The sequence below is a fragment of the Sarcophilus harrisii genome, chromosome 2, assembly GCF_902635505.1.
Source record: "Sarcophilus harrisii chromosome 2, mSarHar1.11, whole genome shotgun sequence".
Taxonomy (NCBI): Eukaryota; Metazoa; Chordata; class Mammalia; order Dasyuromorphia; family Dasyuridae; genus Sarcophilus; species Sarcophilus harrisii.
Window position 1 is genome coordinate 18,427,324 of NC_045427.1, and position 25,784 is coordinate 18,453,107.

At 46.5% G+C, this 25,784-nt stretch overlaps 1 protein-coding gene across 2 annotated transcripts; it reads right to left on the reverse strand.

Annotated features, from left to right (window-relative positions):
- Nucleotides 1–1,537: 1,537 nt before the first annotated feature.
- Nucleotides 1,538–25,544, reverse strand: R3HCC1 (R3H domain and coiled-coil containing 1). 2 transcript variants are annotated; one of them, XM_023495305.2, is made up of 8 exons: nt 25,357–25,544; nt 10,521–10,648; nt 7,586–7,723; nt 6,518–7,091; nt 5,004–5,179; nt 4,205–4,275; nt 4,025–4,120; nt 1,538–1,872 (listed from the first exon to the last, which is right to left on the reverse strand). In XM_023495305.2, the coding sequence occupies exons 1-8, from the start codon at nt 25,414–25,416 to the stop codon at nt 1,739–1,741; spliced, it is 1,377 nt and encodes a 458-aa protein (XP_023351073.2). In that variant the 5' UTR covers nt 25,417–25,544; the 3' UTR covers nt 1,538–1,738. The 2 variants fall into 2 exon arrangements, with proteins under 2 accessions (XP_023351073.2, XP_031805526.1); XM_031949666.1 differs by lacking the exon at nt 25,357–25,544 and adding an exon at nt 20,637–20,780.
- Between the last annotated feature and the right edge of the window lie 240 nt (nt 25,545–25,784).

A 25,784-nucleotide genomic window follows, 5' to 3' on the forward strand; every position in this document is an offset into this window, starting at 1 on the left:
CAGGGGAAGGGGGATTTTTTTTCCCCCAACCTTACAGGTCACAAGGCGTTCCTTAGACCTAACCCTAATATGGGTCACCCTGGGTAATATATTGCCATCTACTTTTCCCTTCTAAGCATCACTCCATTGTCTGGTTTGTATGTAGCAGGCGCTTAATATTTAATTTTTGAGTTATTCACAGTTTTCTTTGAGAGATGGTGTTCTGTGATCCATGCCATATGGCAACAGCAGGAAATTACGGACTTAAAGATATGATCTTGTGGTCACGAAGCAGCTTGGGTTTACTGGAAGAGCTGTTTAAGATACCATGTGTTATTATGCCTACCACTATATATGGTGGGTCAGAATTAGAAAGTTGGGAAGAGCCATCCCCCGTCAAGTAAAATTTGTCACCTCCCAACACATCGTGGACAGAGCCCTGGGCTTGGATTCAGGAACACTTGGATTCAAATCCTGCCTGATACTTCCCAGCTGGGATACCTTGGGCAGTCTGCCTCAGTTTCTCTCTCTGAATGGGATGGTTTTTGTGTTAATAGATGTAATGATGATAGATTTGTTGGAGTTCCTTATTTTCCAGGGAAATCTGACCCTACGTAGAGCTGACACGCTGCAACAAAAAGTTATCAAACCACCTGACATGTTAACAATCTCTGCCCTTGACAAGTGAACTGAACCTGGTGCTGCGCTTCTGTTCTCACCCCGTTCTTAATTCTGGGTCCCGCTGAATTATCGCAAGGCTCAATGACTCTGAGGACTTGAGACACTCGCAACGTTTTAACCACCTTAATGATTTCAATGATTTCGAGACCGGAACCCAAGAACGCCTCGGTTGTGGCCCAGCTGGGGGACTGTTGACTTTAAGAATGCAGGTGTGGGGGTCCCGCCGGCTTTTTTGTGGATTTCTCACTTCACAAACCCACCCCTGCCTGAAGCAGGCAAGCCCTTCTTGGGACTTGGCTTGGGAGCTCCTTTTCTCCCTCTGAAATTGTTTTGTTGGACTGACTGGCCTATCTCTGGTCTGCTGTGTTTGGCCGGGCTCTTCACAGGTTAGGGCTGGTCCAGATTCAATTGAAACTCCTTCTGTCATGGATAACGCCGCCACCCTAACCAGCCAGGGGGTTAGAGGGCTGGAAGGGGCTTCCCCCTCACTAGACACGATCAGGACTTGGGGTTGAATGCTGCTAATTCCCGTTTTTCCCGGGGATTACCCCACCTGGATGTTCCACTTTAAGGAGGACCCCAAGGAGACCCCACCCTGGGCCCATAGTCGCTGCTCACAGGCAGAAAGAGAAAGGCCCCTGGATTAAGACTTGGCTATGAAAGGAAAATCGTTCAGGGAAGGGACGGGAGAGCCCAGGACAGGCCCCCATTATGGGCACAAATACCTCCAGGCCAAGTCACAGCCTCCCCTCCTCAGGTCTCTCCTTGAGCCATCAGCAGGGCCCCGGCCAGGACTGGTGGACAGCACCCCCTGGCGGTCTGCGGGAGGACGGTCCATTTATCCCGGATGAGGGGAGCACCAAGGAATACACGTTAGTTTAACTTTCATCCAGTCCACTTTTTATTTTCTTCTCAACATCTAAAAATATACTCGAGGCCACCGGGCTTGGACCGGGGCTGGTGACCTCTCGGTGATGGCTGTTGGCTGGAGCTGGTCCTTGGGCCTGGTCTAAGGGGGGCCAGCCCCCAGAGTCCTGGAAACCGGGGCCGAGGCCGCTCCGCCGGCGAGCGTGGCGACTCAAGGCTGGGCGGCGGGGGGCTCGCCCTTTGTCTGTTCTTTGTACTTCCTCTGGAGGCCCAGGGCCCGGGCCACCAGCCTCCGGGCCACGGCTGTGCTGGTCTGGGGTCGTTCCTTGGCCAAACGCAGGAGCTCTGAAAGCCAACGGGGACAGCACCGTCTTGGTGCGGGCTGAACGGGGAGCCCGGCCTGAATCCCAGCGGTGGGGGATCCCGACTCTGACTCCAAGCCTGATCCGCCCGGCCCGACGGGAATAAAACCCTTCTCTCTCTCTCAATTTCCCTGCTTGTAAAATGGGGGCCTTTAAAAACAGTTATTCATAAATATCGTACATTTCCCCCTAAAGCCCCTCTTTTCCTTGTTTCCCTGGCCCGAGGCACAGCGCCTGACTTATAAATGCTCAGTAAAGGTCGTCGAGGATGGTCATTCCCTCTTTTACAAGCAAGGACTCGGGGCCTTCGGCCACGGAGTCAATTCCCCAAGCCCCCACAGCTCAGTGAGTTCTGAAGCCCGGCCGTCCTCCCCCTTCACCTCCTGGGGCTGGCGGTGAGGGTCACGTCTCTGGGACAGTGGGATGACTTCCAGGATTCCCCCCCAGGCCTGGCCCTGGGATGGCCCCATTTTGCCCCTCTCATCCACAGCTTACCAGAGAATTTCTAACCGAGAGACCATCAGGAGGAGAGAAACAGGGTGACCTCCCAGGAAGCCAGCTCGGAGGTACCCGTCCTCCTCCTGTAACCCCAAAGAACACGCAGCTCCCACAGGACCCCGGGCCTCAGAGCCCGAAGGGACCCAGCGGTCATCCAGCCAGCTCCAGGCAAATGACCACACAGCTGGCCACAGAAGCGAATCCTTACAGTACAAACCCAGCCCCCTTTCCGCCTAAATGACGGCTCAACGCTGCCCAGGGTCTTTGAGGCCTGGGTGGTACAGGGGGCCGGGGGCTGGGCCTGGAGTTGGGAAAACCTGAATTCAAACCTAGCCTTACCAGCTGGGTGATGGACAAGTCATTTGGCTACTGTCTGCCTCAGTCTCCTTATCTGTAAAAGGGGCAAAACCAGCACCCACCTCCCAGGATCATTGTATCAAATGAGATACTTATCACAGTGCTAACATACAGTAGGTGCTTAATAAATGTTTGTTTCAAATGAGATATTTATAAAGCACTTATAGTGCTGGCATATAGTAGGGGCTCAATGTTTGTTTCAAATGAAAATATTTGTAGAGAGCTTATCACAATGCTGGCATATAGTAAGTGCTTATTAATAAACGTTTCATGTGAGAAAATATTTGTTGAGAGCTTATCACAGTGCTGGTAAACAGTAGGTGCTTAATGTTTGTTTCCTCCTCTCTGCAATATGACTCCTGCCCACTTTTATCATATCCCCCATCCTATAAGAGGCCATAGGGTGGACAGGATGCTGAATGTGGGGTCAGGTAGAGCCGCATTCAAATCCTGCTCTGGTCTAACTTACTAGTTGTGTGACCCCAGTTAAGTCACTTGACCGCTAAGACCCTGTTTTCCCCCTTGTAAAGTGAAAGCACTGGACTCGAAAACCCCAAGTTCTTTCTTGGTCTAAATCTATGCTCCTATGAACAAATCCCTGGTTCTGTCACTCAGTATCTCTGTACCTCGATTTCCTTATCTGTAAAAGGGGGGCCCTGCCCTGGGGGTCCCTGTCTTCAGCGGCTCTTACCCAGAACCACAGTGACCGTCCAGCTGAAGGAGGAATGGGTGGATGGAAGGAGGGAGAGGGGCAAGCTGGAGTCCCTTCTGGCACCTGATGGACATTATCTCACTCACTCCCCATGACAACTCTGAGAGCTCCCACAATAACCCATCATCCCCACATTACAAACGAGCAAATTGAGCAGATGGAGGCTGAGTGACTCTCGGGGGAGCCAGGGTCCGAGGGCCGGCCTCAGTCTGCATCAGGACCCCTGACCTCTCCAGCACTCATTCGCTGCCTGGAGCTCGGGTACGCCATTCTCTGGGCACGGTTACCGGGCCGGTTCTCGGTGTGGGACCAGACCCAGAATCCAATGGGTGGGGGCCGGGCAAGGCCCTCTTAGAGCTGCGAGGGCTAAGCCGAGGGGAGAAGGAGGGCTTCGGGGGCCGTGAGCTGGGCAGGAAGGGCTGGGATCTCTGTCCCCGCACCCCCAGCGCCGGCTGCCAGAGCAGAGGGCACCTCCTTTGTCCCGGGCTCCCGGCAGACCGAGGGCCGCAGAAGCAGGAGCAGCCCTCCCCACCGCCCGTCACCCCCAGCCCGAGGTCTCCTTGCTTACTTGGACGCTGGAGGGCTTTGAACTTGGACTGTTTGGTTCCCTGAGTGAGGGGACGGATCTTTAATGTCGGGAAATCCCTGGTCAAGGCTTCGTTGGCTGCGGGGAGAGAGCACGGCGGGGTCAGCGAGCCCCTCACCCGGCCCGGCGAGGCGGGAGCAACCCCAAGCAAAGGCCCGTTACCTAATGCCAGGCAGGGAAAGACGCCCAGAGCGTGAGTGTCGTCCACCCACTGGATCTTGAAGCCCTTCTCCCTGTGGGCAAAGAAGCCGGAGGTAAGAAAACACGACTGGCCAAAGGCTCCTCCCTGAAACCTTCCGGGAAACTTCCCTCCCCATCCCCAAACGAACCCCATTCTCAACCATGTGACCCCAAACTTCACTTAATTGCTCAGAGCCTCAGTTTCCTCATCTGTAACCTGGGGTTAGTAATATCTCCCGGGCTGGTGTGAGGGGCAGAAGAGACGTTGGCAAAGGGCTTGCAAGCCTTAAATAATTACACAGAGGTGAATCACTGTTCTTATTGTGGGAGGGATCAGACTCAGCTGGAGGGTACGTGACAGATCATCGGCTCTGAGCCCAAAAACTGTCCAAAGACCAGAGGATCACAGGCCTGGGCTGTCAGGGAGCACAGGAGAGCGGTCACCTCCAGCCCATCTCCCTCGTTCTACAGATGGGGAAAGTGAGGCAGGGACCTCCAAGGTCAGTACATCCAACTCTCCTTTACAGGTGACAAAACTAAGATGAATGGAGTCTGTCCTAGTCCCAGCCAGGGCAGAGGCGGCATCTAAACCCAGGCCCCCTCACATCTTAGCCCCGAAGCCCGGCCCTGCCAGTCCACCTCCCACAGAGCTGGACAGCTTCGCCCTGGGCATGATGGGACGGAAGGAGCGCGTCTGGGCTCCGGGAGCCCCCCCCCCCCCCCCCCCCCCCCCCCGGCTCCTGTTCTCTCTGCCGCCCCCACCCCCGGCCCAGCCACTCACTGAAATTCCGCGAACACCTCCAGAAGATCCTCCGTCTTCAGGGACGGCTGGAACCCGTAGATTTCCACCACGTGGCCAAAGCCGTTCTCCCCCCACGACAGCTCGTCCTCCAGGTAGCAGCTGTCCAAGTGGATCCTCTCGATCTGAATCTCCCGGTCCACCAGGTTGTCCAGGATCTGGGAACGGGCCAGAGGGGAGAGGCTTTGGGGACCCCCCGGCCCAAGGGGCCAGCGGAGCTGAGCAGGGGCGTCTGGGGGAACCACAAGAGTGCCGATGGGGGGTCGGGGGCTGGGCCTGGTTCTGTCCCTGAGCAGCTGAGTGTGTATGTGAGTGTGTGAGTGTGAGCGCGAGCCTGTGTGTGTGAGCAGAAAGGTGTGTGTCCATGCGCAGCATGTGTGGGCGGGCATACACGTGTGTGGATGTGGGGGGTTGCATGTTGCACATATGTGTGCATGTAGTGCCACGCCTGTGTCCCTGTGTAATTGCACACACGTCTGAGCCGCTCCGGACTCAGTCCTGGGCCTCCCAGAGCAGCCACTTCCTCCCTAATCTCCGGCGATTCTCCAGCTCAGCGTCCCAAGGGTGACCCGGGGTCTCCGGCTGTCCCAGGCCAGCCCCGCCCCCTGCCCTACTGGCCCACCCACTGGTCCCTCCCACTGCCCCCCACTGGTTGGGCGCAGCCAAATCCCTCCCGGGCTCTGGGCCTCCCGCTGATCCTGGGCCCCTTCTTGGGCCCCTTCTTAGGCCCCCACCCCTCCGATGAAGGCGAGAGCACAGGGCAAGAAGGCAGGAGGGCCTTGGCTCCCTCCCTCCTCTGACCCACCCCTCCTGCGTGACCCTGGGCCTCAGGGCCCGTATGTCCCTGGTTCAGCGGCCCATATGACCCAGAGCCTCAGGCCACACGACCCCGGCCCCGGCGGCCTGTACGACCCTGGGCCTCGGCCGGCTGGACTCGGGGACTTTGGCGGCCCCTCCTGGGCTTCTGAATGCAGTATCCCCCAGTTGTGAAGGGGCTTCTGGAGGAGAGGGCGGGCTAGGAGAAAGGGGCTAATGATGAGATCCTTCCCCGTCTGGTGGCAAACTGCGGCCTGGGGTGGGGACCGAGAGACTTGGGTCTCACTCCGACTCTCCCAACTGGTGGTCTCAAGCTTCCCCATCTTTAAAGCGGGTATAGACGTGACCTGTTCCCTCCTGATCTCCTCCCCACTTCCCACAGCTGCCCATTCCGGGTGCCAGGCTCCGGGTCAGCAAGGTCTGAATCCAAATTTGGCCTCAGATACTTCCGAGCTGGGCGGGTCTGCCTCTCTCTCTCTGGAAGCCCGGCTGTATGGGGCCGGGCCAGGGTGGGTGACCAGGGCCGGCCCGGCTGTGCTTGGAGTGTCTGGGCTCACCCTCTAATTTCCTTTTCTGCAGGGAAGGGCTGGTGGCCCCCCGGCACCCTCTGCTGCTCCCTCGGGCCCCGAGGCCCGGCCCTCCTCCCAGACGCCCCTCTTGGGACCCACGGGGGCCGTTACCTCCTGTATCAGCCCAACATTCTCATCCTCGGAGAAGCTGCCCTCTTCCTCCTCCTCCACTCTCTTCCCCAGGGGGGCCTTCCTGTCCTCCTCCACGGAGAGCTGCACCTTGTCCTCTGCCTCCAGGCTGTCCTCCTCCTGAGACGGGCTCTGGGAGTCGGGGGGCCCCAGCTCCTCTGAGTCCGGCTGACACGGGTCCGTTTGGTTCTGCTCTGTTAAATCTCCTGCCACTTCAGGCCCTGCCTGCTGGGGGAGTCTGGCGTCCGAGTCGGGGTCCGGGTCACTCCCGCTGACGTCACTGGGCTGCTCAGGAAGCTCTCCGGCGGGGTCCTTGTGCCCGTCTCCGATGTCCACCTCAAGCGGGCCCAGGTCAGGAACTTGCTCGGCCTTCCTGCGCAGCGCCCGGGGCACATACAGGGCCTGGTCGGGCTTGCGGCCACGCTGCCTCCGGCCCGGCCGCGGACCCCACGAGCCGGAGCCGGCCTCCTGGCCAGCGCTGGGCCGCGGCCTCCGGGATCTGATCTGGCGGCCGGGGGTCAGGCAGGAGGGAGAGAAGTTGTCCAGATTCGGTAACCTAGAAGCAAAGAGGGAGAAGAGGCGTTCTATGGGAAACGCATTTCTGCAGCGTCTGAGGGGAGCCCCCGGGCCACGAGAGGGGAGGGCGAGCCTTTCCCATCTTACAGACCAGGAACCCGAAACTGGGGAGGAAATGCAGGATTCTGAGACCGGAGCACCGACGGGGACCGCAACGGTCCTTAAAGTCCAATCTCCTCCCTTTACAGATGAGGAAACTGAGGCCCCAAAACTTGTGGACTTTTCCAACATCACAGAGGCACTGAGGCAAAACCAGTGTGCAGGACCTTTCCCAGGGTCACAGGGCGAAGCCCGAGGCCGGCGGCCTTGACCTGCATTCTCCTTCTCCCTGGCACGTCAGGCTTACAAAGCACACGTGGGGCACGACTTGATAAACGGAGGCTGAGATGGGGGCCCGGGCCCCCTTTTGGAGGCCACTCCCAGCATTCCCCGGGGGAGGCCGCTGCACCCCAGGAGTGCAGCCTGGCTTCGCACCTGATATTCAGGTGACAGATGACAGTCCTCCTCTTCCAGCCTTCCCCGACCGAGAAACTGCTCAGGAGATCGAAATTCTCAGCCGTTCGGTGGATCAAGTACCGGAGACGACTCGAGAGGGGTGGGAAGAGAAGGACTCTGTGGAAGGGATGAGACGGGCGTTAGTCCCAGGCCCTGGGAAGACTCACATCCCAGCCTGGGAAGGGCAGGGGAGTGAGGCGGCTCTCCCCTCCCCATCCCCGGCCGTAACCCTGAGACCGCCTCGAAGGGCCAAACCAGCTGGAGGAGCGAGAAAGGGGAGGAGCGCCCCCACCCAGTCCTCCTTCTGCCCCTTCTCCTTAGCCCAAGCAGCCTCAGACTCCCAAGCGCCTTCCTGCTCTGGGGACACCCCCAAATGAAGCCCACTATTACCCGCTTCAAAGCCCCTAGGTTTACTCACCACCGGTGTCTCTGTCTCTGCTGTGTCCCTATTAGAATGTAAGTTCCCAAGGGCGGGGACTCTCTTATCTTTGTATTTCTGTCCCTGGCTCACAGTAGGTGCTTACAAGTGCTTTTTCATGCATTCACTGGGGAAACGTTTAGGGAGCAGCTAGCTTTGAGGAAGGAGGGGGCCGTCCCACTGAGCTCTGCCCGAAGCTGGAGGCTGGGGTTCTGTGCCGGGCACCACAGCCGGGGAAGGCCAGGATGAGGAAGGGTCTCTTGTGCATGTCATGGCAGCTGCTCGAAGGAGCTGAGGAGGTTTGGCGGAGAAGAACCACGGGAGCCCCAGTGACCGCCAAAGGCCCGCTGCTGGGATGGGGACTGAGCCTTGGCCCCTGAGAGCAGTGCCAACTGCTGAGGACTGACTGGGAGGATGGGCAACCCCTGCCAGCTGGCCTCAGAGGTCTTCCAAGTCCAGACTGCGGGTGATGGCACCCCCAAATGCCACTCGGCATCACAGATCTACAAAGAAGGGGCCTTTGGCGGTCAGCTGAGCCATTCTGAAAGTGAGGGAAACCGAGGCTCAGAGGGAACAAGTCACTTGTCTGTGGTCCTGCGGCTACCGAGGGTCAAGATGATATTGCACCCCAGGCCTTCCGGCTCCGAGGTCAGTCTCCCTACAGTCCTCCACACTCCCTCGTCTTAGCTGTGTGAATTTGAGCAAATCTTTGCCCCATCTGTAGAATGGGTATAACCTCACAGGGACTAAAATGAAAGGGCTATGTACAAAGAAAAAACTTTGAAGAGTTCCAAGCGCTGTCTGAAGGTCTGATATTCTCGAGGGGCCGGGGAAGAAAAGCTGAAATGCTTCCAAGGAGCCGGGGCATTAGGCTATCACTGACTCAGCTCCGGGAGGGCCCCAAATGACAGATGAGGAAACTGAGGCAGAGAGAGCCCAAACGACTTGGCCAATATTCCAGCGGGACCCAGCAGTGGAGTCGGGGCCGGTGCCCCCTGTCTGGGAGTCTGTCCACTAGTAGGGGACCAGAGAGCTGCCCAATCTGCCATCTCCGAGACAAGAGAAAGGGCTTGTCTGGGGCAGAGTCCAGGGCTGAGTCCACTCATGGTCAGAAGAGGGCTCTCATTTCGATCAGGCTTTGGAGTCAATGGCGGGACAGCGGGGACTAGACAGGGGAACAGAGCCCTGGCCTTGGAATGATGAGGACCAGGATTTGAATCCTGCCCCAGACTAGCCATGGGTGCCAATGGCTCGGCCTCTGGGGCTCCTCCAGGCCCGGCACTGACCGTAAAACAAGAGGCCGGCGACCTGAGGGCCCATCTAGCTCTAAGCCAGGATCCTAGGGCTCCTGATGAACTGATCGCTACCTCTGGGCCCCATTGGGGGTTTCCTTGGCAGATACTGGAGTGCGCTGCCATTTCCTTCTCTGGATCACTTTACAGAAACTGAGGCATACAGGGAGAAGTGACTTGCCCAGCATCACACAGCTAGTAAGTGCCTGTGGCCAGGTTTGAACTCAGGTCTTCCTGGCTCCAGACCCAGCAGTCATTTCCATGGCCTGGATCAATAATAATGATGATGATAATGCACTTCCACAGCGAGTGCTTCTAAAGTGCTTTAGAAAAAGCCAATTATCATCTCATTTGTTCCTCATCAGAACCTTGAGAGATAGCTATTATGTTATCCCAATTTTACAGATGAGGAAACTGAGGCAAACCATATATAAGAATCTATCCACTGGGCTGTCTAGCTGCTTTAAAGTTGGCAAAGAAGTTTACATAATTTATCTCATTTGATAAGGGGATTAGAGACGGTTCAATCAATCAGTTAATTCACCAACAAACCTCTATAAAGCACATACTATGTGCCATATGAAGCACCTACTATGTGCCAGGCTTTTTGCTAATTTCCGGGGCTATAGAGAAGCTTCCATCGCAATCCTGGAGGAGGTCACCTTCACAGGGTTGTTTCAAGAACCAGATGAGCTAGTTATAATATGCTGTGTGAAGGTTAGCTACCGTAATTACTGAATCTCACCTGCACCTTACAATCAAAGCATCCCAGGAAGTCAGTGCCATAAGCCGTTATCATCTCCTGCCCCATTTTAGAGACGAGGACACCAAGGTTCAGTGAAGTCTAAGGCACTCATGAGGTCACAAAGCCGATACATGGAAGAGGCAGGATTTGAATCCAGGTCTTCTTGATTTTAAGGTCAACACTATCTATGCCGTGCTGTCTCTCTAGGGCCAAGATGGCCAAGGTTCTTGATCCTGCTCCCTCTCTGGCCTATTCTTCAGTGCAGTCACAGATTATACCTGTCTAATGATGGCTAATTATTTCCTACATATGAACTGATCTGGCTGAGAGGAAACAGAGGGGTCAGTGCAGATCCTGGAACCGAGCAGCCCCTCGTATGCCGGATCGGTGACAGCACCTCCCCTGGACCCCCAGCATCCTCACCTGGACGGCACCTCCCCGGACCCCCAGGATCCTCACCTGGACAGCTGCTTCTGCAGGAGGAATCGGTCCAGTTCCTCCTTGACGTGGAGGACAAAGTCATTCTCTGTTGGGGAGAGGACAACGCCATCCAGGCTGAGCAGGGCCAGGGTGAACTCTGAAGAATCCTGCCCGAGAAACCGAGAGATTGCAGCATTAGACAAGGGGCTCGGGATTAGGAGAATGAGAATCCAAGCTCTCACTTCCAAGAAGTCCCGAGGGGAAAGGAAGGTCCATCAGTCCTACTTTACCAAGGGTAAAACCTGACATGGGGCAAGTCACTTCATCTCTTAGCTTCTTCTAGATGGAGTCTTCTCATGGAGAGCGTCACATCCAAAACCTCCAAGTAGCTCCACACTACAGACTTGGCTGGGATCGCTGGCAAGTTCTGGTCTCTAGTTAGGACGCCCGGGTTCGGTTCCCGGCCATATGCTTGGGAACAAAGTGCAATTCACCTACTCCCTCCCCAGGGTAACCAAGTGTGTTCACACCCATTAGCATTTGAGCCTCAAAAAAAGAATAGGTAAAACTATCTCCGCTTGTGCTTTGAAAATAAAAAGTTATTAAAAAAAAAAGAAAATAAAAAGTTATTATTAAAAAAAAAAAGAGGTCACATAAATGTCATTCTTATTATTTGAGTCTTACAATCTGAGTCCAAATCTTAGCTGGGTGACCCTGAATAAGTCACTGAACCTGTATGTGTTTTAGTTCCTTCAAATGTAAAATGAAATATTATTCCCCAGGATATAAAGATGAAGTGGATATAATATTTAAACTATTTAGCATACAGTAAGTGCTTAATAAATGCTTACTCCCTTCCTTTCTCTGAACCCTACCCCACTAATACTGATGCCAGAAGATTTGGGCTCCCGAATTGGCTTGGCCCCTTCTGAACTTCTGATCTCAGACATGCTGCTTAACTTCTCAAGTTAATTGCTAAATCCAACGTGAAAATCGGACAAGAGGAGATCCAAGGTACTTCCCGGTTCCGAGGCTGAACCTTTTCTTTTCCCCTTGGGAGCTCAGCTCTTTCCAGATCTGACACCTGATTCTTTTTACACCTCCTCTGTAAACTGAGGAGTCATAGGAATATGGATTTAGAGCTGGGAGGGCCTTTGAAATTCAGATACTTTCTGCCCTTTCATTTTCCCAGAGAAAGTAAGTTAATTGCCTAGGGTTAGCCGGAAGTGTCTGGAGCAGGGGGATTCACACCAGGATCTTCCATATTTCAAGCCAATCAATCATAAGCTTCTATTAAGCACCAACTATATATCATGCCCTGTGGGAATACAGACACTAATTTTTTAACATTTTCTGGCAGGAGGTAATGTGTATAAAAACACACCAGAAAAACAAGGCAGTGTGGGAGGGAGCAGGGAGCAGGAAGTGCTGCTAGGAGAGAGTGGTGGGTGCCCTAAGGAAAAGGAGGAACTGGAGGTAAGGAAGGAGCCTGGGGCATGTGCAAAAGGGATGGAGAAAGTTCAAGTTTGCATAACACTTCACGGGCTTTACCACTAGAGGTCGCCCAAGGCGCTTCCCAATTCAGACATCCCATTTCTTACAACCCAACTTCCAAGACCTCTTCCAGCTCTGACAGCTTAAAATCCAGAGTTTTCTCTGTAAAATGAAATGGCAGGACCTTTCAGGTCCCCATCAGCTCTAACATTATCAATTCCCCTCTCCAAGATGCTCCCAGGGGAATCCCTAAATTCTATTAGCAACAATATTAATTATCACTATTATTTATATAGTACTTATTTATATAAGTACTTTATTATTTATATAGTACTATAAGTATAAAGTACTTTACAAGTATTATCCCATGGAAAGACAAAATAAAACAACTCTGGGATACCATTTCACACCTGGCTAATATTATAGAAAAGGAAAATAACAAATGCTGGAGGGGATGTGGAAAAATTGAAATATTGATGCATTTCCCTCCCCCCTGAGGCAATTGAAGTAAAGTGACTTGCCCAGGGTCACACAGCTAGGAAATATTAAGTGTCTGAGATCAGATTCCAACTCAGATCCTCCTGACTTCAGGGCTGATGCCCACTGCACCACTTAGCTGCCCCATATTGATGCATTATTGATGGAGTTGTGAACTAATCTAACCATTCTGGAGAATAATGTGAAACTATGCCCAAAGGGGTAATATTTTGTGCCCTCTTTGACCCAGAAATAGGACTACTAAATTTGTATCTAAAAAAAATAATAAAAGGAAAAGGGACTTATTTATACAAAATTATCTATAGCAACTCTTTTTGTGGTTACAAATATTAAAATTTCAGAGGATGCCCATCAGTCGGAGAATGGCTGAACGAGTTGTGGTATAGGGTTGTGATGAAATATATGAATGTGTGAACTGTAGCAAAGTGAAGTGAGTAGAACCAGGAGAACATTATAAGCAGTAACAACAATATTGTCTCGGTGATCGACTGTGAAAGATTTGGCTACTCTGATCAAAACAATGAAACCGGACAACTTCAAAGGATCTTAGGTGAAAAATGCTAACCAATTCCAGAGAGCAAACTGATGAATTCTGAATACAGACTTTGCAGTGCAGTATATATTTACATTTTTTTTTCTTTTGTGTGCTTTCTTTTGCAACGTGGCTAATATAAAAATGTTTTTTTCTTGACTTTATAAATGAAAAATTATCTCACGGTATTTTCACAATAATCAGGCAAAGTAGATACTACTATCATCCCCATTTTACAGATGGGGAAAATGAGGTAGAGAGAGGTTAAGTGATTTGCCGCTTTAGAAAGCACCTGAGGCAGTATTTGAACTCAAGGTTTTCCAGACTCTAGGTCTAGTTTACTTTCTTTAGCATCTGCTATTGTGAACATTCTCCTTCTTCCTAGCTGTGTGACCCTGGGCAAGTCACTTAACCCCAATTGCCTCAGCAACAACAACAAAAACATTTCTCTCTATTCTAACATTCTGTCTATGTAACATTCCAAGTTCTAGCCTAACATAATACCTCTTGATTTATTCTAACACTCCAAGTTCTACATCTCTAGTTACATTTGATGCTGTTCTATTTGTTGTAATTTCTACATTCTATTCTAACATTCTGCTTTCTATCGTGACATTCGACTCTGTATTCGACCATTCGGGGTTCTATTGTAACATTCTACTGTAGTTTTATTTGTAGAACTATTCCACGTTGTTCTGTTTATTGGATGGATTTTATGAGTTCTATTTACTGTCATTTTTACATTTTGTTGGAACATTCTCCGTTCTAGCCTAATCTCCTAGGTCCTACTGTCACAAGATGGAGTTCTACCTATTGTAACAATCTACGCAGTTCTATTGTAACATTCTCCACAGTTCTATCTATTGTAACAATCTACGCAGTTCTACTTATTGTAACAATCTACTCAGTTCTACTTATTGTAACAATCTCCACAGTTCTATCTATTGTAACAATCTACAGCAGTTCTACCTATTGTAACAATCTATGCAGTTCTTATTGTAACAATCTACGCAGTTCTACTTATTGTAACAATCTATGCAGTTCTACTTATTGTAACATTCTCCGCAGTTCTATCTATTGTAACATTCTACACAGTTCTACTTATTGTAACATTCTCCACAGTTCTATCTATTGTAACAATCTACGCAGTTCTACTTATTGTAACAATCTACAGCAGTTCTATCTATTGTAACAATCTACGCAGTTCTACTTATTGTAACAATCTACAGCAGTTCTATCTATTGTAACAATCTACGCAGTTCTACTTATTGTAACAATCTACAGCAGTTCTATCTATTGTAACAATCTACGCAGTTCTACTTATTGTAACAATCTACAGCAGTTCTATCTATTGTAACAATCTACGCAGTTCTACTTATTGTAACAATCTATGCAGTTCTACTTATTGTAACAATCTACGCAGTTCTACTTATTGTAACAATCTCCGCAGTTCTATCTATTGTAACAATCTACGCAGTTCTACTTATTGTAACAATCTACAGCAGTTCTATCTATTGTAACAATCTACGCAGTTCTACTTATTGTAACAATCTACAGCAGTTCTATCTATTGTAACAATCTACGCAGTTCTACTTATTGTAACAATCTACAGCAGTTCTATCTATTGTAACAATCTACGCAGTTCTACTTATTGTAACAATCTACAGCAGTTCTATCTATTGTAACAATCTACGCAGTTCTACTTATTGTAACAATCTACAGCAGTTCTATCTATTGTAACAATCTACGCAGTTCTACTTATTGTAACAATCTACAGCAGTTCTATCTATTGTAACATTCTACGCAGTTCTACTTATTGTAACAATCTACAGCAGTTCTATCTATTGTAACAATCTACGCAGTTCTACTTATTGTAACAATCTACAGCAGTTCTATCTATTGTAACAATCTACGCAGTTCTACTTATTGTAACAATCTACAGCAGTTCTATCTATTGTAACAATCTACGCAGTTCTACTTATTGTAACAATCTACAGCAGTTCTATCTATTGTAACAATCTACGCAGTTCTACTTATTGTAACAATCTACAGCAGTTCTATCTATTGTAACAATCTACGCAGTTCTACTTATTGTAACAATCTACAGCAGTTCTATCTATTGTAACAATCTACGCAGTTCTACTTATTGTAACAATCTACAGCAGTTCTATCTATTGTAACAATCTACGCAGTTCTACTTATTGTAACAATCTACAGCAGTTCTATCTATTGTAACAATCTACGCAGTTCTACTTATTGTAACAATCTACAGCAGTTCTATCTATTGTAACAATCTACGCAGTTCTACTTATTGTAACAATCTACAGCAGTTCTATCTATTGTAACAATCTACGCAGTTCTACTTATTGTAACAATCTACAGCAGTTCTATCTATTGTAACAATCTACGCAGTTCTACTTATTGTAACAATCTACAGCAGTTCTATCTATTGTAACAATCTACGCAGTTCTACTTATTGTAACAATCTACAGCAGTTCTATCTATTGTAACAATCTACGCAGTTCTACTTATTGTAACAATCTACAGCAGTTCTATCTATTGTAACAATCTACGCAGTTCTACTTATTGTAACAATCTACAGCAGTTCTATCTATTGTAACAATCTACGCAGTTCTACTTATTGTAACAATCTACAGCAGTTCTATCTATTGTAACAATCTACGCAGTTCTACTTATTGTAACAATCTACAGCAGTTCTATCTATTGTAACAATCTACGCAGTTCTACTTATTGTAACAATCTACAGCAGTTCTATCTATTGTAACAATCTACGCAGTTCTACTTATTGTAACAATCTACAGCAGTTCTATCTATTGTAACAATCTACGCAGTTCTACTTATTGTAACAATCTACAGCAGTTCTATCTATTGTAACAATCTACGCAGTTCTACTTATTGTAACAATCTACAGCAGTTCTATCTATTGTAACAATCTACGCAGTTCTACTTATTGTAACAATCTACAGCAGTTCTATCTATTGTAACAATCTACGCAGTTCTACTTATTGTAACAATCTACAGCAGTTCTATCTATTGTAACAATCTACGCAGTTCTACTTATTGTAACAATCTACAGCAGTTCTATCTATTGTAACAATCTACGCAGTTCTACTTATTGTAACAATCTACAGCAGTTCTATCTATTGTAACAATCTACGCAGTTCTATCTATTGTAACAATCTACGCAGTTCTACTTATTGTAACAATCTATGCAGTTCTACTTATTGTAAATTTCCACAGTTCTATCTTTGATTGCAAGTTTTTTTTGTAAATTTTGTTCATTTTAAATTTTCCAGTTTACTATTTAAATTCCCCGTTTATTATTTAAATTTACGTTCTTTTGTAAAATCCAGTTCATTTATTTAAAATTAAGATTTTAATTTTGTAAAATTATGTTTTTTTAAAATTCCCAGTTTTCTTTTTTAAAAAGGGTTTCTACTTTTTGTAAAATTTATAGTTCTTATTAAAATTTAAGTTTACTTATTGTAAATTTAAAGTTTATTATTTTAACATTTCAGTTTATATTGTAACAATGGGAGTTCTACCCTTGAAAAATTTACCGTTTCTACTTTTGTAAAACTATGTTTTATATTATAAAAAAAGTTTTTGTAAAATTTAGAGTTTTTTAAAAATTAAGTTTTATTATTAAATTTCTACCAGTTCACTTATTTTAAAATTTTGTTTTTATTTAAAATTCCGGTTTTCCCTTTTGAAAACCCCAAAGTTTATTTTGTAAAATCAAAGGTTCATTTTGTAAAATTATGAGTTTATTTTTTAACATTTACGTTTAATTTTAAAATTGGCGTTTTCCCTTTTGAAAATTTAATTTTTTTGTAACAATTAAGTTTTCTATTATAAACCCCAAGTTTAATTTTTAAAAAATTTTTTCGTTTTATTGTAAAAAAGGTTTATTTTTTAAATTTAAAGTTTATTATTAAAAATTTGTTTTTTTGTAAAAATCTAGTTTATTATTGCAATTTAAGAGTTTTTTTGTAAAACCAGTTTTCTTTTTGTAATAATTCCAAGTTTTCTTTTATAAAATCTTTTAAAGTTTACCCATTGTAAAAACTTTGGTTTTTTTTAAAATCTAGGTTCATTTTGTAAAATTGCGTTTTTTTATTAAAAATTACTTTTTATTTTTAAAAACATTTTCTACTTATTGAAAATTATTTGTTTTTTTAAATAACAGTTTTCTTTTTGAAATTTACAAGTTTTCCCTTATTAAAATTTCCTAAAATTCTATTTTTTGTAAAAAACATTTAGTTTCTTTTTGAAAATTCAGCTTTTTTTAAAAATTCAAAGTTCACCTATTTAACAATTTTGGTTCTTTATTGTAACAACAGCAGTTCTATTATTTAAATTCTCCAGTTCTACTTATTTAAAATTCACAGTTCTACTTTTAACACCCACAGTTCTACTTTTAAAAATTCTACAGTTCTTTATTGTAACAATTAAGTTCTACTTATTGTTTCTCACAGTTCTACTTATTTAACATTCTCCACAGTTCACCTATTTAAAATAGGCATTCTCCATTGTAAAATCTACTATTTCTTATTTAACAATTCCAATTCTATATTTAACACCTAACATTCTACCATTTAAAAATTCTATAGTTCTTATTGTAACAATCTACACAGTTCTACTTATTGTAACATTCTACACAGTTCTACTTATTGTAACATTCTCCACAGTTCTATCTATTGTAACATTCTACACAGTTCTACTTATTGTAACATTCTCCACAGTTCTACCTATTGTAACAATCTATGCAGTTCTTATTGTAACAATCTACGCAGTTCTACTTATTGTAACATTCTACACACTTCTACTTATTGTAACATTCTCCACAGTTCTATCTATTGTAACATTCTACACAGTTCTACTTATTGTAACATTCTCCACAGTTCTACTTATTGTAACATTCTCCACAGTTCTATCTATTGTAACATTTCACATAGTTTGCTTTTATTGTAAATATTTCTCCACAGTTTTCTACTATTGTAATAATCGGAGTTCTCTATTATTGTAACAATCTACAGCAGTTTCTACCTATTGTAACAATTATCTAGTTCTACTTATTGTAATAATTCTGTTTCTATTTATTATAATAATCTAGTAGTTTCTACCTATTGTAAATAATCTTATGCAGTTCTTATTGTAACTAATTCTTACGTAGTTCTACTTTATTGTAATATTTCTACAAGTTTCTACTTATTGTAATATTTCACAGTTCTATTTATTGTAATATTCTCACATGTTTCTACTTATTTGTAATATTCTCTACAGTTCTACCATTATGTAACTAACTCGTGGAGTTCTACTTATTGTAACAATCTACTCAGTTTCTACTTATTGTAACAATCTCCACAGTTCTATCCTATTATAACAATCTACAGCAGTTTCTACTCTATTGTAACAATCTATGCAGTTCTTGTTGTAATAATCTACTATAGTTTCTACTTTATTGTAAATTTCACAGTTTCTACTTTATTGTAAATTCTCTAAGTTCTATCTATTGTAAAATCTATTCTGAGTTCTACTTTTATTGTAACAATTCACAGTAGTTTCTATCTATTGTAACAATCTACTGTAGTTCTACTTATTGTAACAATCTAGAGTTCTACTTATTGTAAATATTTCTCTAGTTCTACTCTATTGTAACAATCGTGGTAGTTTCTATCTTATTGTAACAATCTACGCAGTTCTACTTATTGTAACAATCTACAGCAGTTCTATCTATTGTAACAATCTACGCAGTTCTACTTATTGTAACAATCTACGCAGTTCTATCTATTGTAACAATCTACGCAGTTCTACCTATTGTAACAATCTACAGCAGTTCTATCTATTGTAACAATCTACGCAGTTCTACTTATTGTAACAATCTACAGCAGTTCTATCTATTGTAACAATCTACGCAGTTCTACTTATTGTAACAATCTACAGCAGTTCTATCTATTGTAACAATCTACGCAGTTCTACTTATTGTAACATTCTACACAGTTCTACTTATTGTAACAATCTACAGCAGTTCTATCTATTGTAACAATCTACGCAGTTCTACTTATTGTAACATTCTCCACAGTTCTATCTATTGTAACAATCTACGCAGTTCTACTTATTGTAACAATCTACAGCAGTTCTATCTATTGTAACAATCTACGCAGTTCTACTTATTGTAACAATCTACAGCAGTTCTATCTATTGTAACAATCTACGCAGTTCTACTTATTGTAACAATCTACAGCAGTTCTATCTATTGTAACAATCTACAGCAGTTCTACCTATTGTAACAATCTATGCAGTTCTTATTGTAACAATCTACGCAGTTCTACTTATTGTAACATTCTACACAGTTCTACTTATTGTAACAATCTATGCAGTTCTACTTATTGTAACATTCTCCACAGTTCTACCTATTGTAACAATCTATGCAGTTCTACTTATTGTAACAATCTACGCAGTTCTATCTATTGTAACAATCTACGCAGTTCTACTTATTGTAACAATCTATGCAGTTCTACTTATTGTAACATTCTCCACAGTTCTATCTATTATAACAATCTACAGCAGTTCTACCTATTGTAACAATCTATGCAGTTCTTATTGTAACAATCTACGCAGTTCTACTTATTGTAACATTCTACACAGTTCTACTTATTGTAACATTCTCCACAGTTCTATCTATTGTAACAATCGTGGCAGTTCTATCTATTGTAACAATCTACAGCAGTTCTACCTATTGTAACAATCTACTCAGTTCTACTTATTGTAATAATCTCCACAGTTCTATCTATTATAACAATCTACAGCAGTTCTACCTATTGTAACAATCTACGCAGTTGTACTTATTGTAACATTCACTCTACTGCAACATTAGAAGTTCTATGTAACCTCCGGCGTTGGCTCTCTCCTAACCGCTCGCGTTCTGCGTCCCACGCTGCTCCCGAGTTCTGTTTATTCCAACACTGCCATTGTACGGTAACACGCTCCGGCCCAGACTCACCCCCCAGGTTCCAGGATCACGTTCCCGGAGTTCTATTTACTGTAACACTGACATGTTCTATCCTCTAACGTCCTGCGTCCCCAGGCCCCTTCCAGCTCCGCCGATGAAGTTCGAACTTCTGCTCGTTAAGATGCGGAGCCGGACTAGGTGACCTCAGGGCGGCCGGCTCCCAATCTAGGGCCCGGGAAAGCTGCAGCCCGCTGGGGGGTCCCGATCCCACCCACCCGGAAGGCGCGGGAGGTCAGGCTGGCTTACAAACCGCCGCGGGGTGAGGGGGAGGGGGAGGGAAGCGCTAAATCCCAGAGGGGTCGATGGGGAGGGGGAAGCGCTGCGGGGAGCCAGGAGTCCGAGCAGCGCCGGGGGGCTGGGAATGAGCGCCAGGGGGTCCCCGCCGGGAAGACGCGGACCCAGAGGCAGCACCGCCCCCTCCCCACCCCCGCTCCCGAACGGGGTTGCTCCCTCGCGGGCCTCCCCACCCCTTCCCAGGACTTGCGCTGGAGGGATCGGGGCGGGGGGACTCCCGAGTAACCTCCACCCGCCCCGAGGACTGAGCGCTGCGCGCAGCACCCCCCGCCCCCGACGCCGGCCCCCCCAGGACACTCACCGCGGCGGAGTTAGGAGCAGCACAGTCCCGGACCCGCCTCCTCTCCCGGACAAGCCCCTCCCTACCCTTAAAAAAAACTCCCAATCCCGGGCGGGGACGCAGCTCCACCCCGCGGCCCGGGGGAGGCATGGCAACCTGGCGGGACCGCGACCTCAGTGGCTTTTCCAGAAAAGCAAACTGAGGCCCTAGAGACTAGAAGGGTCTTTCCCCCACGCCCCGCAGTCAGCGAAAGCCTGAGCCGACTTCTGACCCTAACTTCCGGGCTGTGCTCCCCCAAACGCTCCCGGGGCTTTGCCGCTTCGCCCACACGTGACCCAGGATCGGAATTAGAGCGGAGACGCCCCTCCTCTTCTTGCATGGGGGGAAACTGAGTCCCAGAGAAGCGGCCCGTCCGAAATGACACAGTATCCAAACCCGCAGCGCCCTCGACGCAATCCATCAAGCAGCTTTTAAGCAACTATTGATCAGTGACTTATCCATAAACATTAAGCGCCTACTATTTGCAGATAGTGTATTTAGTGCTAGGCTAACAAAAAGAGGCAAAAAAAATGGCTGCAGGTACCGGGCACTGGGGCCTCAGAATGAAACGATCTCTTCTTAAGCGAAGAGCCTCAACTCTTAACTGGGGCACAAAGACAGACATCCGGAGGTACCGTAACATGGGGGAGGGGAGGGAAGGGGAAAGCTGCTCAGTCCCGGCTCCTAAAGCTACTCTTTCATGCTGCCCAATGGCTTCCGCACCTGTATACTGACTCCCAGGTACCCAGCTCTGGAAGGGACCTCAAGCGTTATCTCATCCAAGATACCCATTTTATAGACTAGGAAACTGAGGCTCAAGTGAATAGTCCAAATACTTCTGGAGCTCAAAGTCAGGGCCTCTGTCTCCAAACCCAGGGCTATTTCCATTGTATAATGCTTAAGCTCAGCTGAGAGCTCCCTGGGTAATTCTGCATAAGTCACTTTCTCTTTCTGATTCTCAGTTTCCTCTTCTGTAAACTAAGTTGAGATCCCCTCTAAAGTCGGCTCTATCCTGTTTTTGTTGTTTAGCTCTGTCTGAGTCACCTCATAGGGTGTTTTGTTTTGTTTTTAGATAAGAGAGTGGAGTGGTCTGCCATTTCCAGATCGTTTTACAGATGAGAAAACTGAGGCAAAGAGGGTTAAGTGACTTGGCCAGGTTCACACAGCTAGTGTCTGAGGTCGTATTTGAAAGCACCGAGAGGAATATTCCTGACTTCAGGCTCAGCACTCTGTGCAACACGGTGCCCCTGGCTACCCTCTGCCACCATGTGCAAAGGATGCTGGGATCCACCATGGCTGTGTCATTCCATCTGCAATCTTGTAGCTGCTTGTTTCTGGAATAATAATTCAGTAATAACTTACTAGCATTTATAAAATGTTTTAAGATACACAAAAGGCCAAATACAAAAAAGATAAATGGATTTGGAGGTAGATGTCCTGGACTCAATCCTGCCTCTAGGACCAGATTTATCTCTTTATACTCTTTACTGTAAAATAAGTGGGTAAATTAAAACCAGGTGATTTCTCTGGTCCTTTCCAGCCCTAAACTTTGATGTTTACAAAAACCCTATTGCAATCATCCTCTTTTGTGTCTCCCAATAGAAAGCAAAGGCCGGAAGGTGGCCTCTACCCCCATTTGGTACAGAATAGGTGATTCACTTGATTGACTGATGGATTGATTTTACAGATGGGAACAATGAGTACTGAAGGGAGTGACCTGTCCAGGGTAATGCAGCCAGGGGGTCTATCAGGTGGGACACCATCCCAAGGGTTCCCGAGTACCTAAGGTCCGTTCTCACTATGCCCAGGACCTCAGGTGGGTTCAGCACAGTCCCTTTTGAAAGAAGAAAAGCTTGCTTACTAAAAAGGGAGGGGCGTTGTCATATAGGAGAGAAGCTACATCTCTCGGCAGGAAAACAGCTTCTAATCCCACCTGGGACAATTATTGTGCTGTGACTCTGGGTCTCAGTTCCCCGTTTAGAAAAACGGTGGAATGCCCTTCCTATTAGGGGAATTCACGAAAGCTGAAAAGGAAGGGCAGCCCCAGTTCTTCCCTAGTACCCATGACACCTAAGGCAGACAGCCCCCCCCATGCTTCTGCACTGACTGCCCCTCTGTGCCTGGAGTGCTCTCCCTCCTTATCTCCACCTCTTAGCTCCCCTGGCTTCCTTCAAGATTTAGTGCAAATCCCACTTACCCCAGGCCTTTTTTCCCACCCCTCCCCGCTGCTAGTACGGCCCCTCTGAGATCAGCGCTCATTGGCTCTGTATATGTGGAATATAGTTAATTTTTTTCATGCTGTCTTCTCTATCCGACTTTGGGCTTCCTGAGGGCATCAAACATTTGCTTGCCTTTCTTTGTATCCTTAGTGCTTAGCCTGCCACATAGTAGGTACTTCATGAGTGCTTGATGACTTAATCTTTCACAGCCGTGTGAGAAACATAGAAGAAATAAGGGACTGCTAAGTTTTCCTTTCTGGCCAAGGGTTCTCTCTGTGGGGTGGTGGAGTGTACACAAATGCTACAGCTCAGGACTGATCAGTTTTGCAGCAATAATGGCACTGGTTTGCTAAAGGCCTGTTTGTTTTGGCCTCTATTTTGTGCGTTTTGTGAGTTTCATTATTACCATTTTGTATTTATGGCTTCTTTTCCCCCCACCCCCAGATTCAAGGCAGGAAACTTAGAAAAGAGGTTGGGATTTGGTTAGTGGAAAGGGCACGTCCCAGTATCCGTCGCCTATCAAAATGTGAACACACAGAGACAAGCGAGGGTCTCTCAGTCAGTAATAGACTTGTTCTTCAAGTAGACTTGAATCCAGAACACCAGCCATGTTTTAGAGAGCTCTCTCCACTGGCCTCCTGACTGCCTGCTTAATTAGTCAGTGTCTGAAACCACATTTGAACACAAATCCTCCTGACTCGAAGACTTAACCTGTGTCCGATTATCTCAGTTTCCTTATTTGTAAAATGAGGATAATAATAGCACCTTCCTCCCAGGATCATTGTGAGGATCAAATGAGATATGATTTGTAATAAATTAAAAAATAAATGAATGAATGAAAGAAAACCAAAACTTTTATCAGAGCATCTAACATGCTGGACTAGGGTCAATGTGAGGGTCAAATGAGGGAGCACTAGCTATCATTGAATAACCTTTAGAGCTATATAAGCCCCAGCTATTTTTCTGACCTCTGAGATCATTTCCGGTGATTCTATCATTATCACCTGTCACCAACAGGATCTGTGACTTTGGCAAAGCCCGCCCCCCTCCTTGGGTCTCAGCTTCCTCATCTGTAAAATGAGGACAGTGTACTGAATGATGTGATTCCTCAAGGTCCCCAGAGTTTCTTCTAGTTCCCAGATTCTGAATTCTGGAGATGACCATTTAAATTAGGAAGGCTGAATGGTTATATTCCCAACAGAAATGGGAATTTCCAGAAGATAGATGGGTTTGAGTCGGTGAGGGGCAAAGGGAAACTGAGTCCTGGACACCGCGAGTTTGAGATGCCTCGAGGACCTTGAATGGGAGGTGTTGAATAGATAAAGTTGCTGTGTTTGCCTGGATGGAGCTCAGGAGAAAGATATGGCTGGAAGTCACCTACCAAAAGGTGATAATTAAGCCCATTAGAGCTAATGAGGTCCCTAAGTGGGTGAATGTGTAAGAGAGGAGAGAGTCCATGACAGAGTATTGGAGAAGACAGATTTGCTGGATGGATTGGGGAAAATCTTATATTGTCACTGAGGCAGCTAGTAGCAGCGTGGGGAGCTACAGGGAATTCAGAAAGGAAGCTGGCGAAATGTCCATCAGAAAAAGAAAATACTTTGGTTTTGTACAAACAAAGGGTTAGAAGGAAAGTACAAATATGGGAAACAAGGTTTACATCAAGTATTTCTAATAAAGGCCTCATTTCACACACACACACAAAAGAAAGAAATGTCCATCAGATTTAGGAATTAAGAGAGCAGTGGTAGCTGGAGAAGTGATGAGATGGAAGATTAGACTGAAAAGCATTGAGAAGGGAGGGAGGACACAAGAAATATAAACAGCTTTTTCTACAAGTTTGACAATGAAAAGAGATTTAGTTCTATAGTATAAAGAGATAAAAGTGAAATTTTTTTAAGGATGGGGAGACTTGGATATGTTTGTAGGGAGCAAGAAAGGTGCTAGTAGATGGGGAGAGATTGAAGATGATTGAGGTAGGAACCTGCTGGAGAAGACAGGAGGGGAGAGGATTAAGAGTGTATCAGAAGCCTTGTGAAGGAGAAAGGGCCACTTTATCAGAGACTGAGGTGAAGGAGGAGAGAATAAAGAATCCCGTCAAGGGGATAGAGGAGAACGATGGCCTAGTGAGAGCCCAGCTCCTGAGTCCTCTGGAGACCTCCAAAGTCGTCTATTCTCATCTCAATTTTCAAAGAAAACTGAGGCCCAGTGTGTTCAGGCTGATGAGCAGATTTCAGAAAGAGCCACATCCTGGTTCTTTCCACCAGAGAGGGAGGAACAGGAAGTAAGTATGAGAAGAGCTGAAAAGTGGGAGAGAATAAAAAGAAAAATGTCGGTAAGGGAGGGATGGGGAAGGGGAGCACGGGAACAAAATGTCAGGCCGGGGTAGAACGAAGGTCTCTGAAGGCACAGTTTGGCTTTTGGCTTTTGCAATTCAGTGAACCGGTCATGAGAGAGAAATCCCCCCCCAAGCCCGGACTTACCAAGTTGACAGGTGAGGTTTTCTGTGTGTCCGGATTGACTGCTGTATCCATCTGTCTCATCACCCGCCCCCCTGCAGGGGAAGGGCCAGCACTTCCCTCAAAGCACCGATCCCTCCCTCCGTTGTCACTCAGCTCGTAGGAGACCAACTGCCTTCAGCTGCCCGGTGGGTTCTAGCGGCCCATCTTAAAGGGCCAGAGACACCGAGGAAGCTCCCAAGAGGATCCATGAGGAACATCTCTTAGGGTGATGTCCCAGGCAACATCAGACTCCCTCTCCTCCGCCAGCCCCTGCCTCCGGTGTGGTCAGCCACTGCCTAAAAGCCATTTCAGTGGCCTAGAAGACCACATTTTTCAACTCCCCATTGGCCTCTGATGTCAGAAGAACTCAAATACAAGATTCACTCTCTAAGTTCACAAAGGAAAAATCA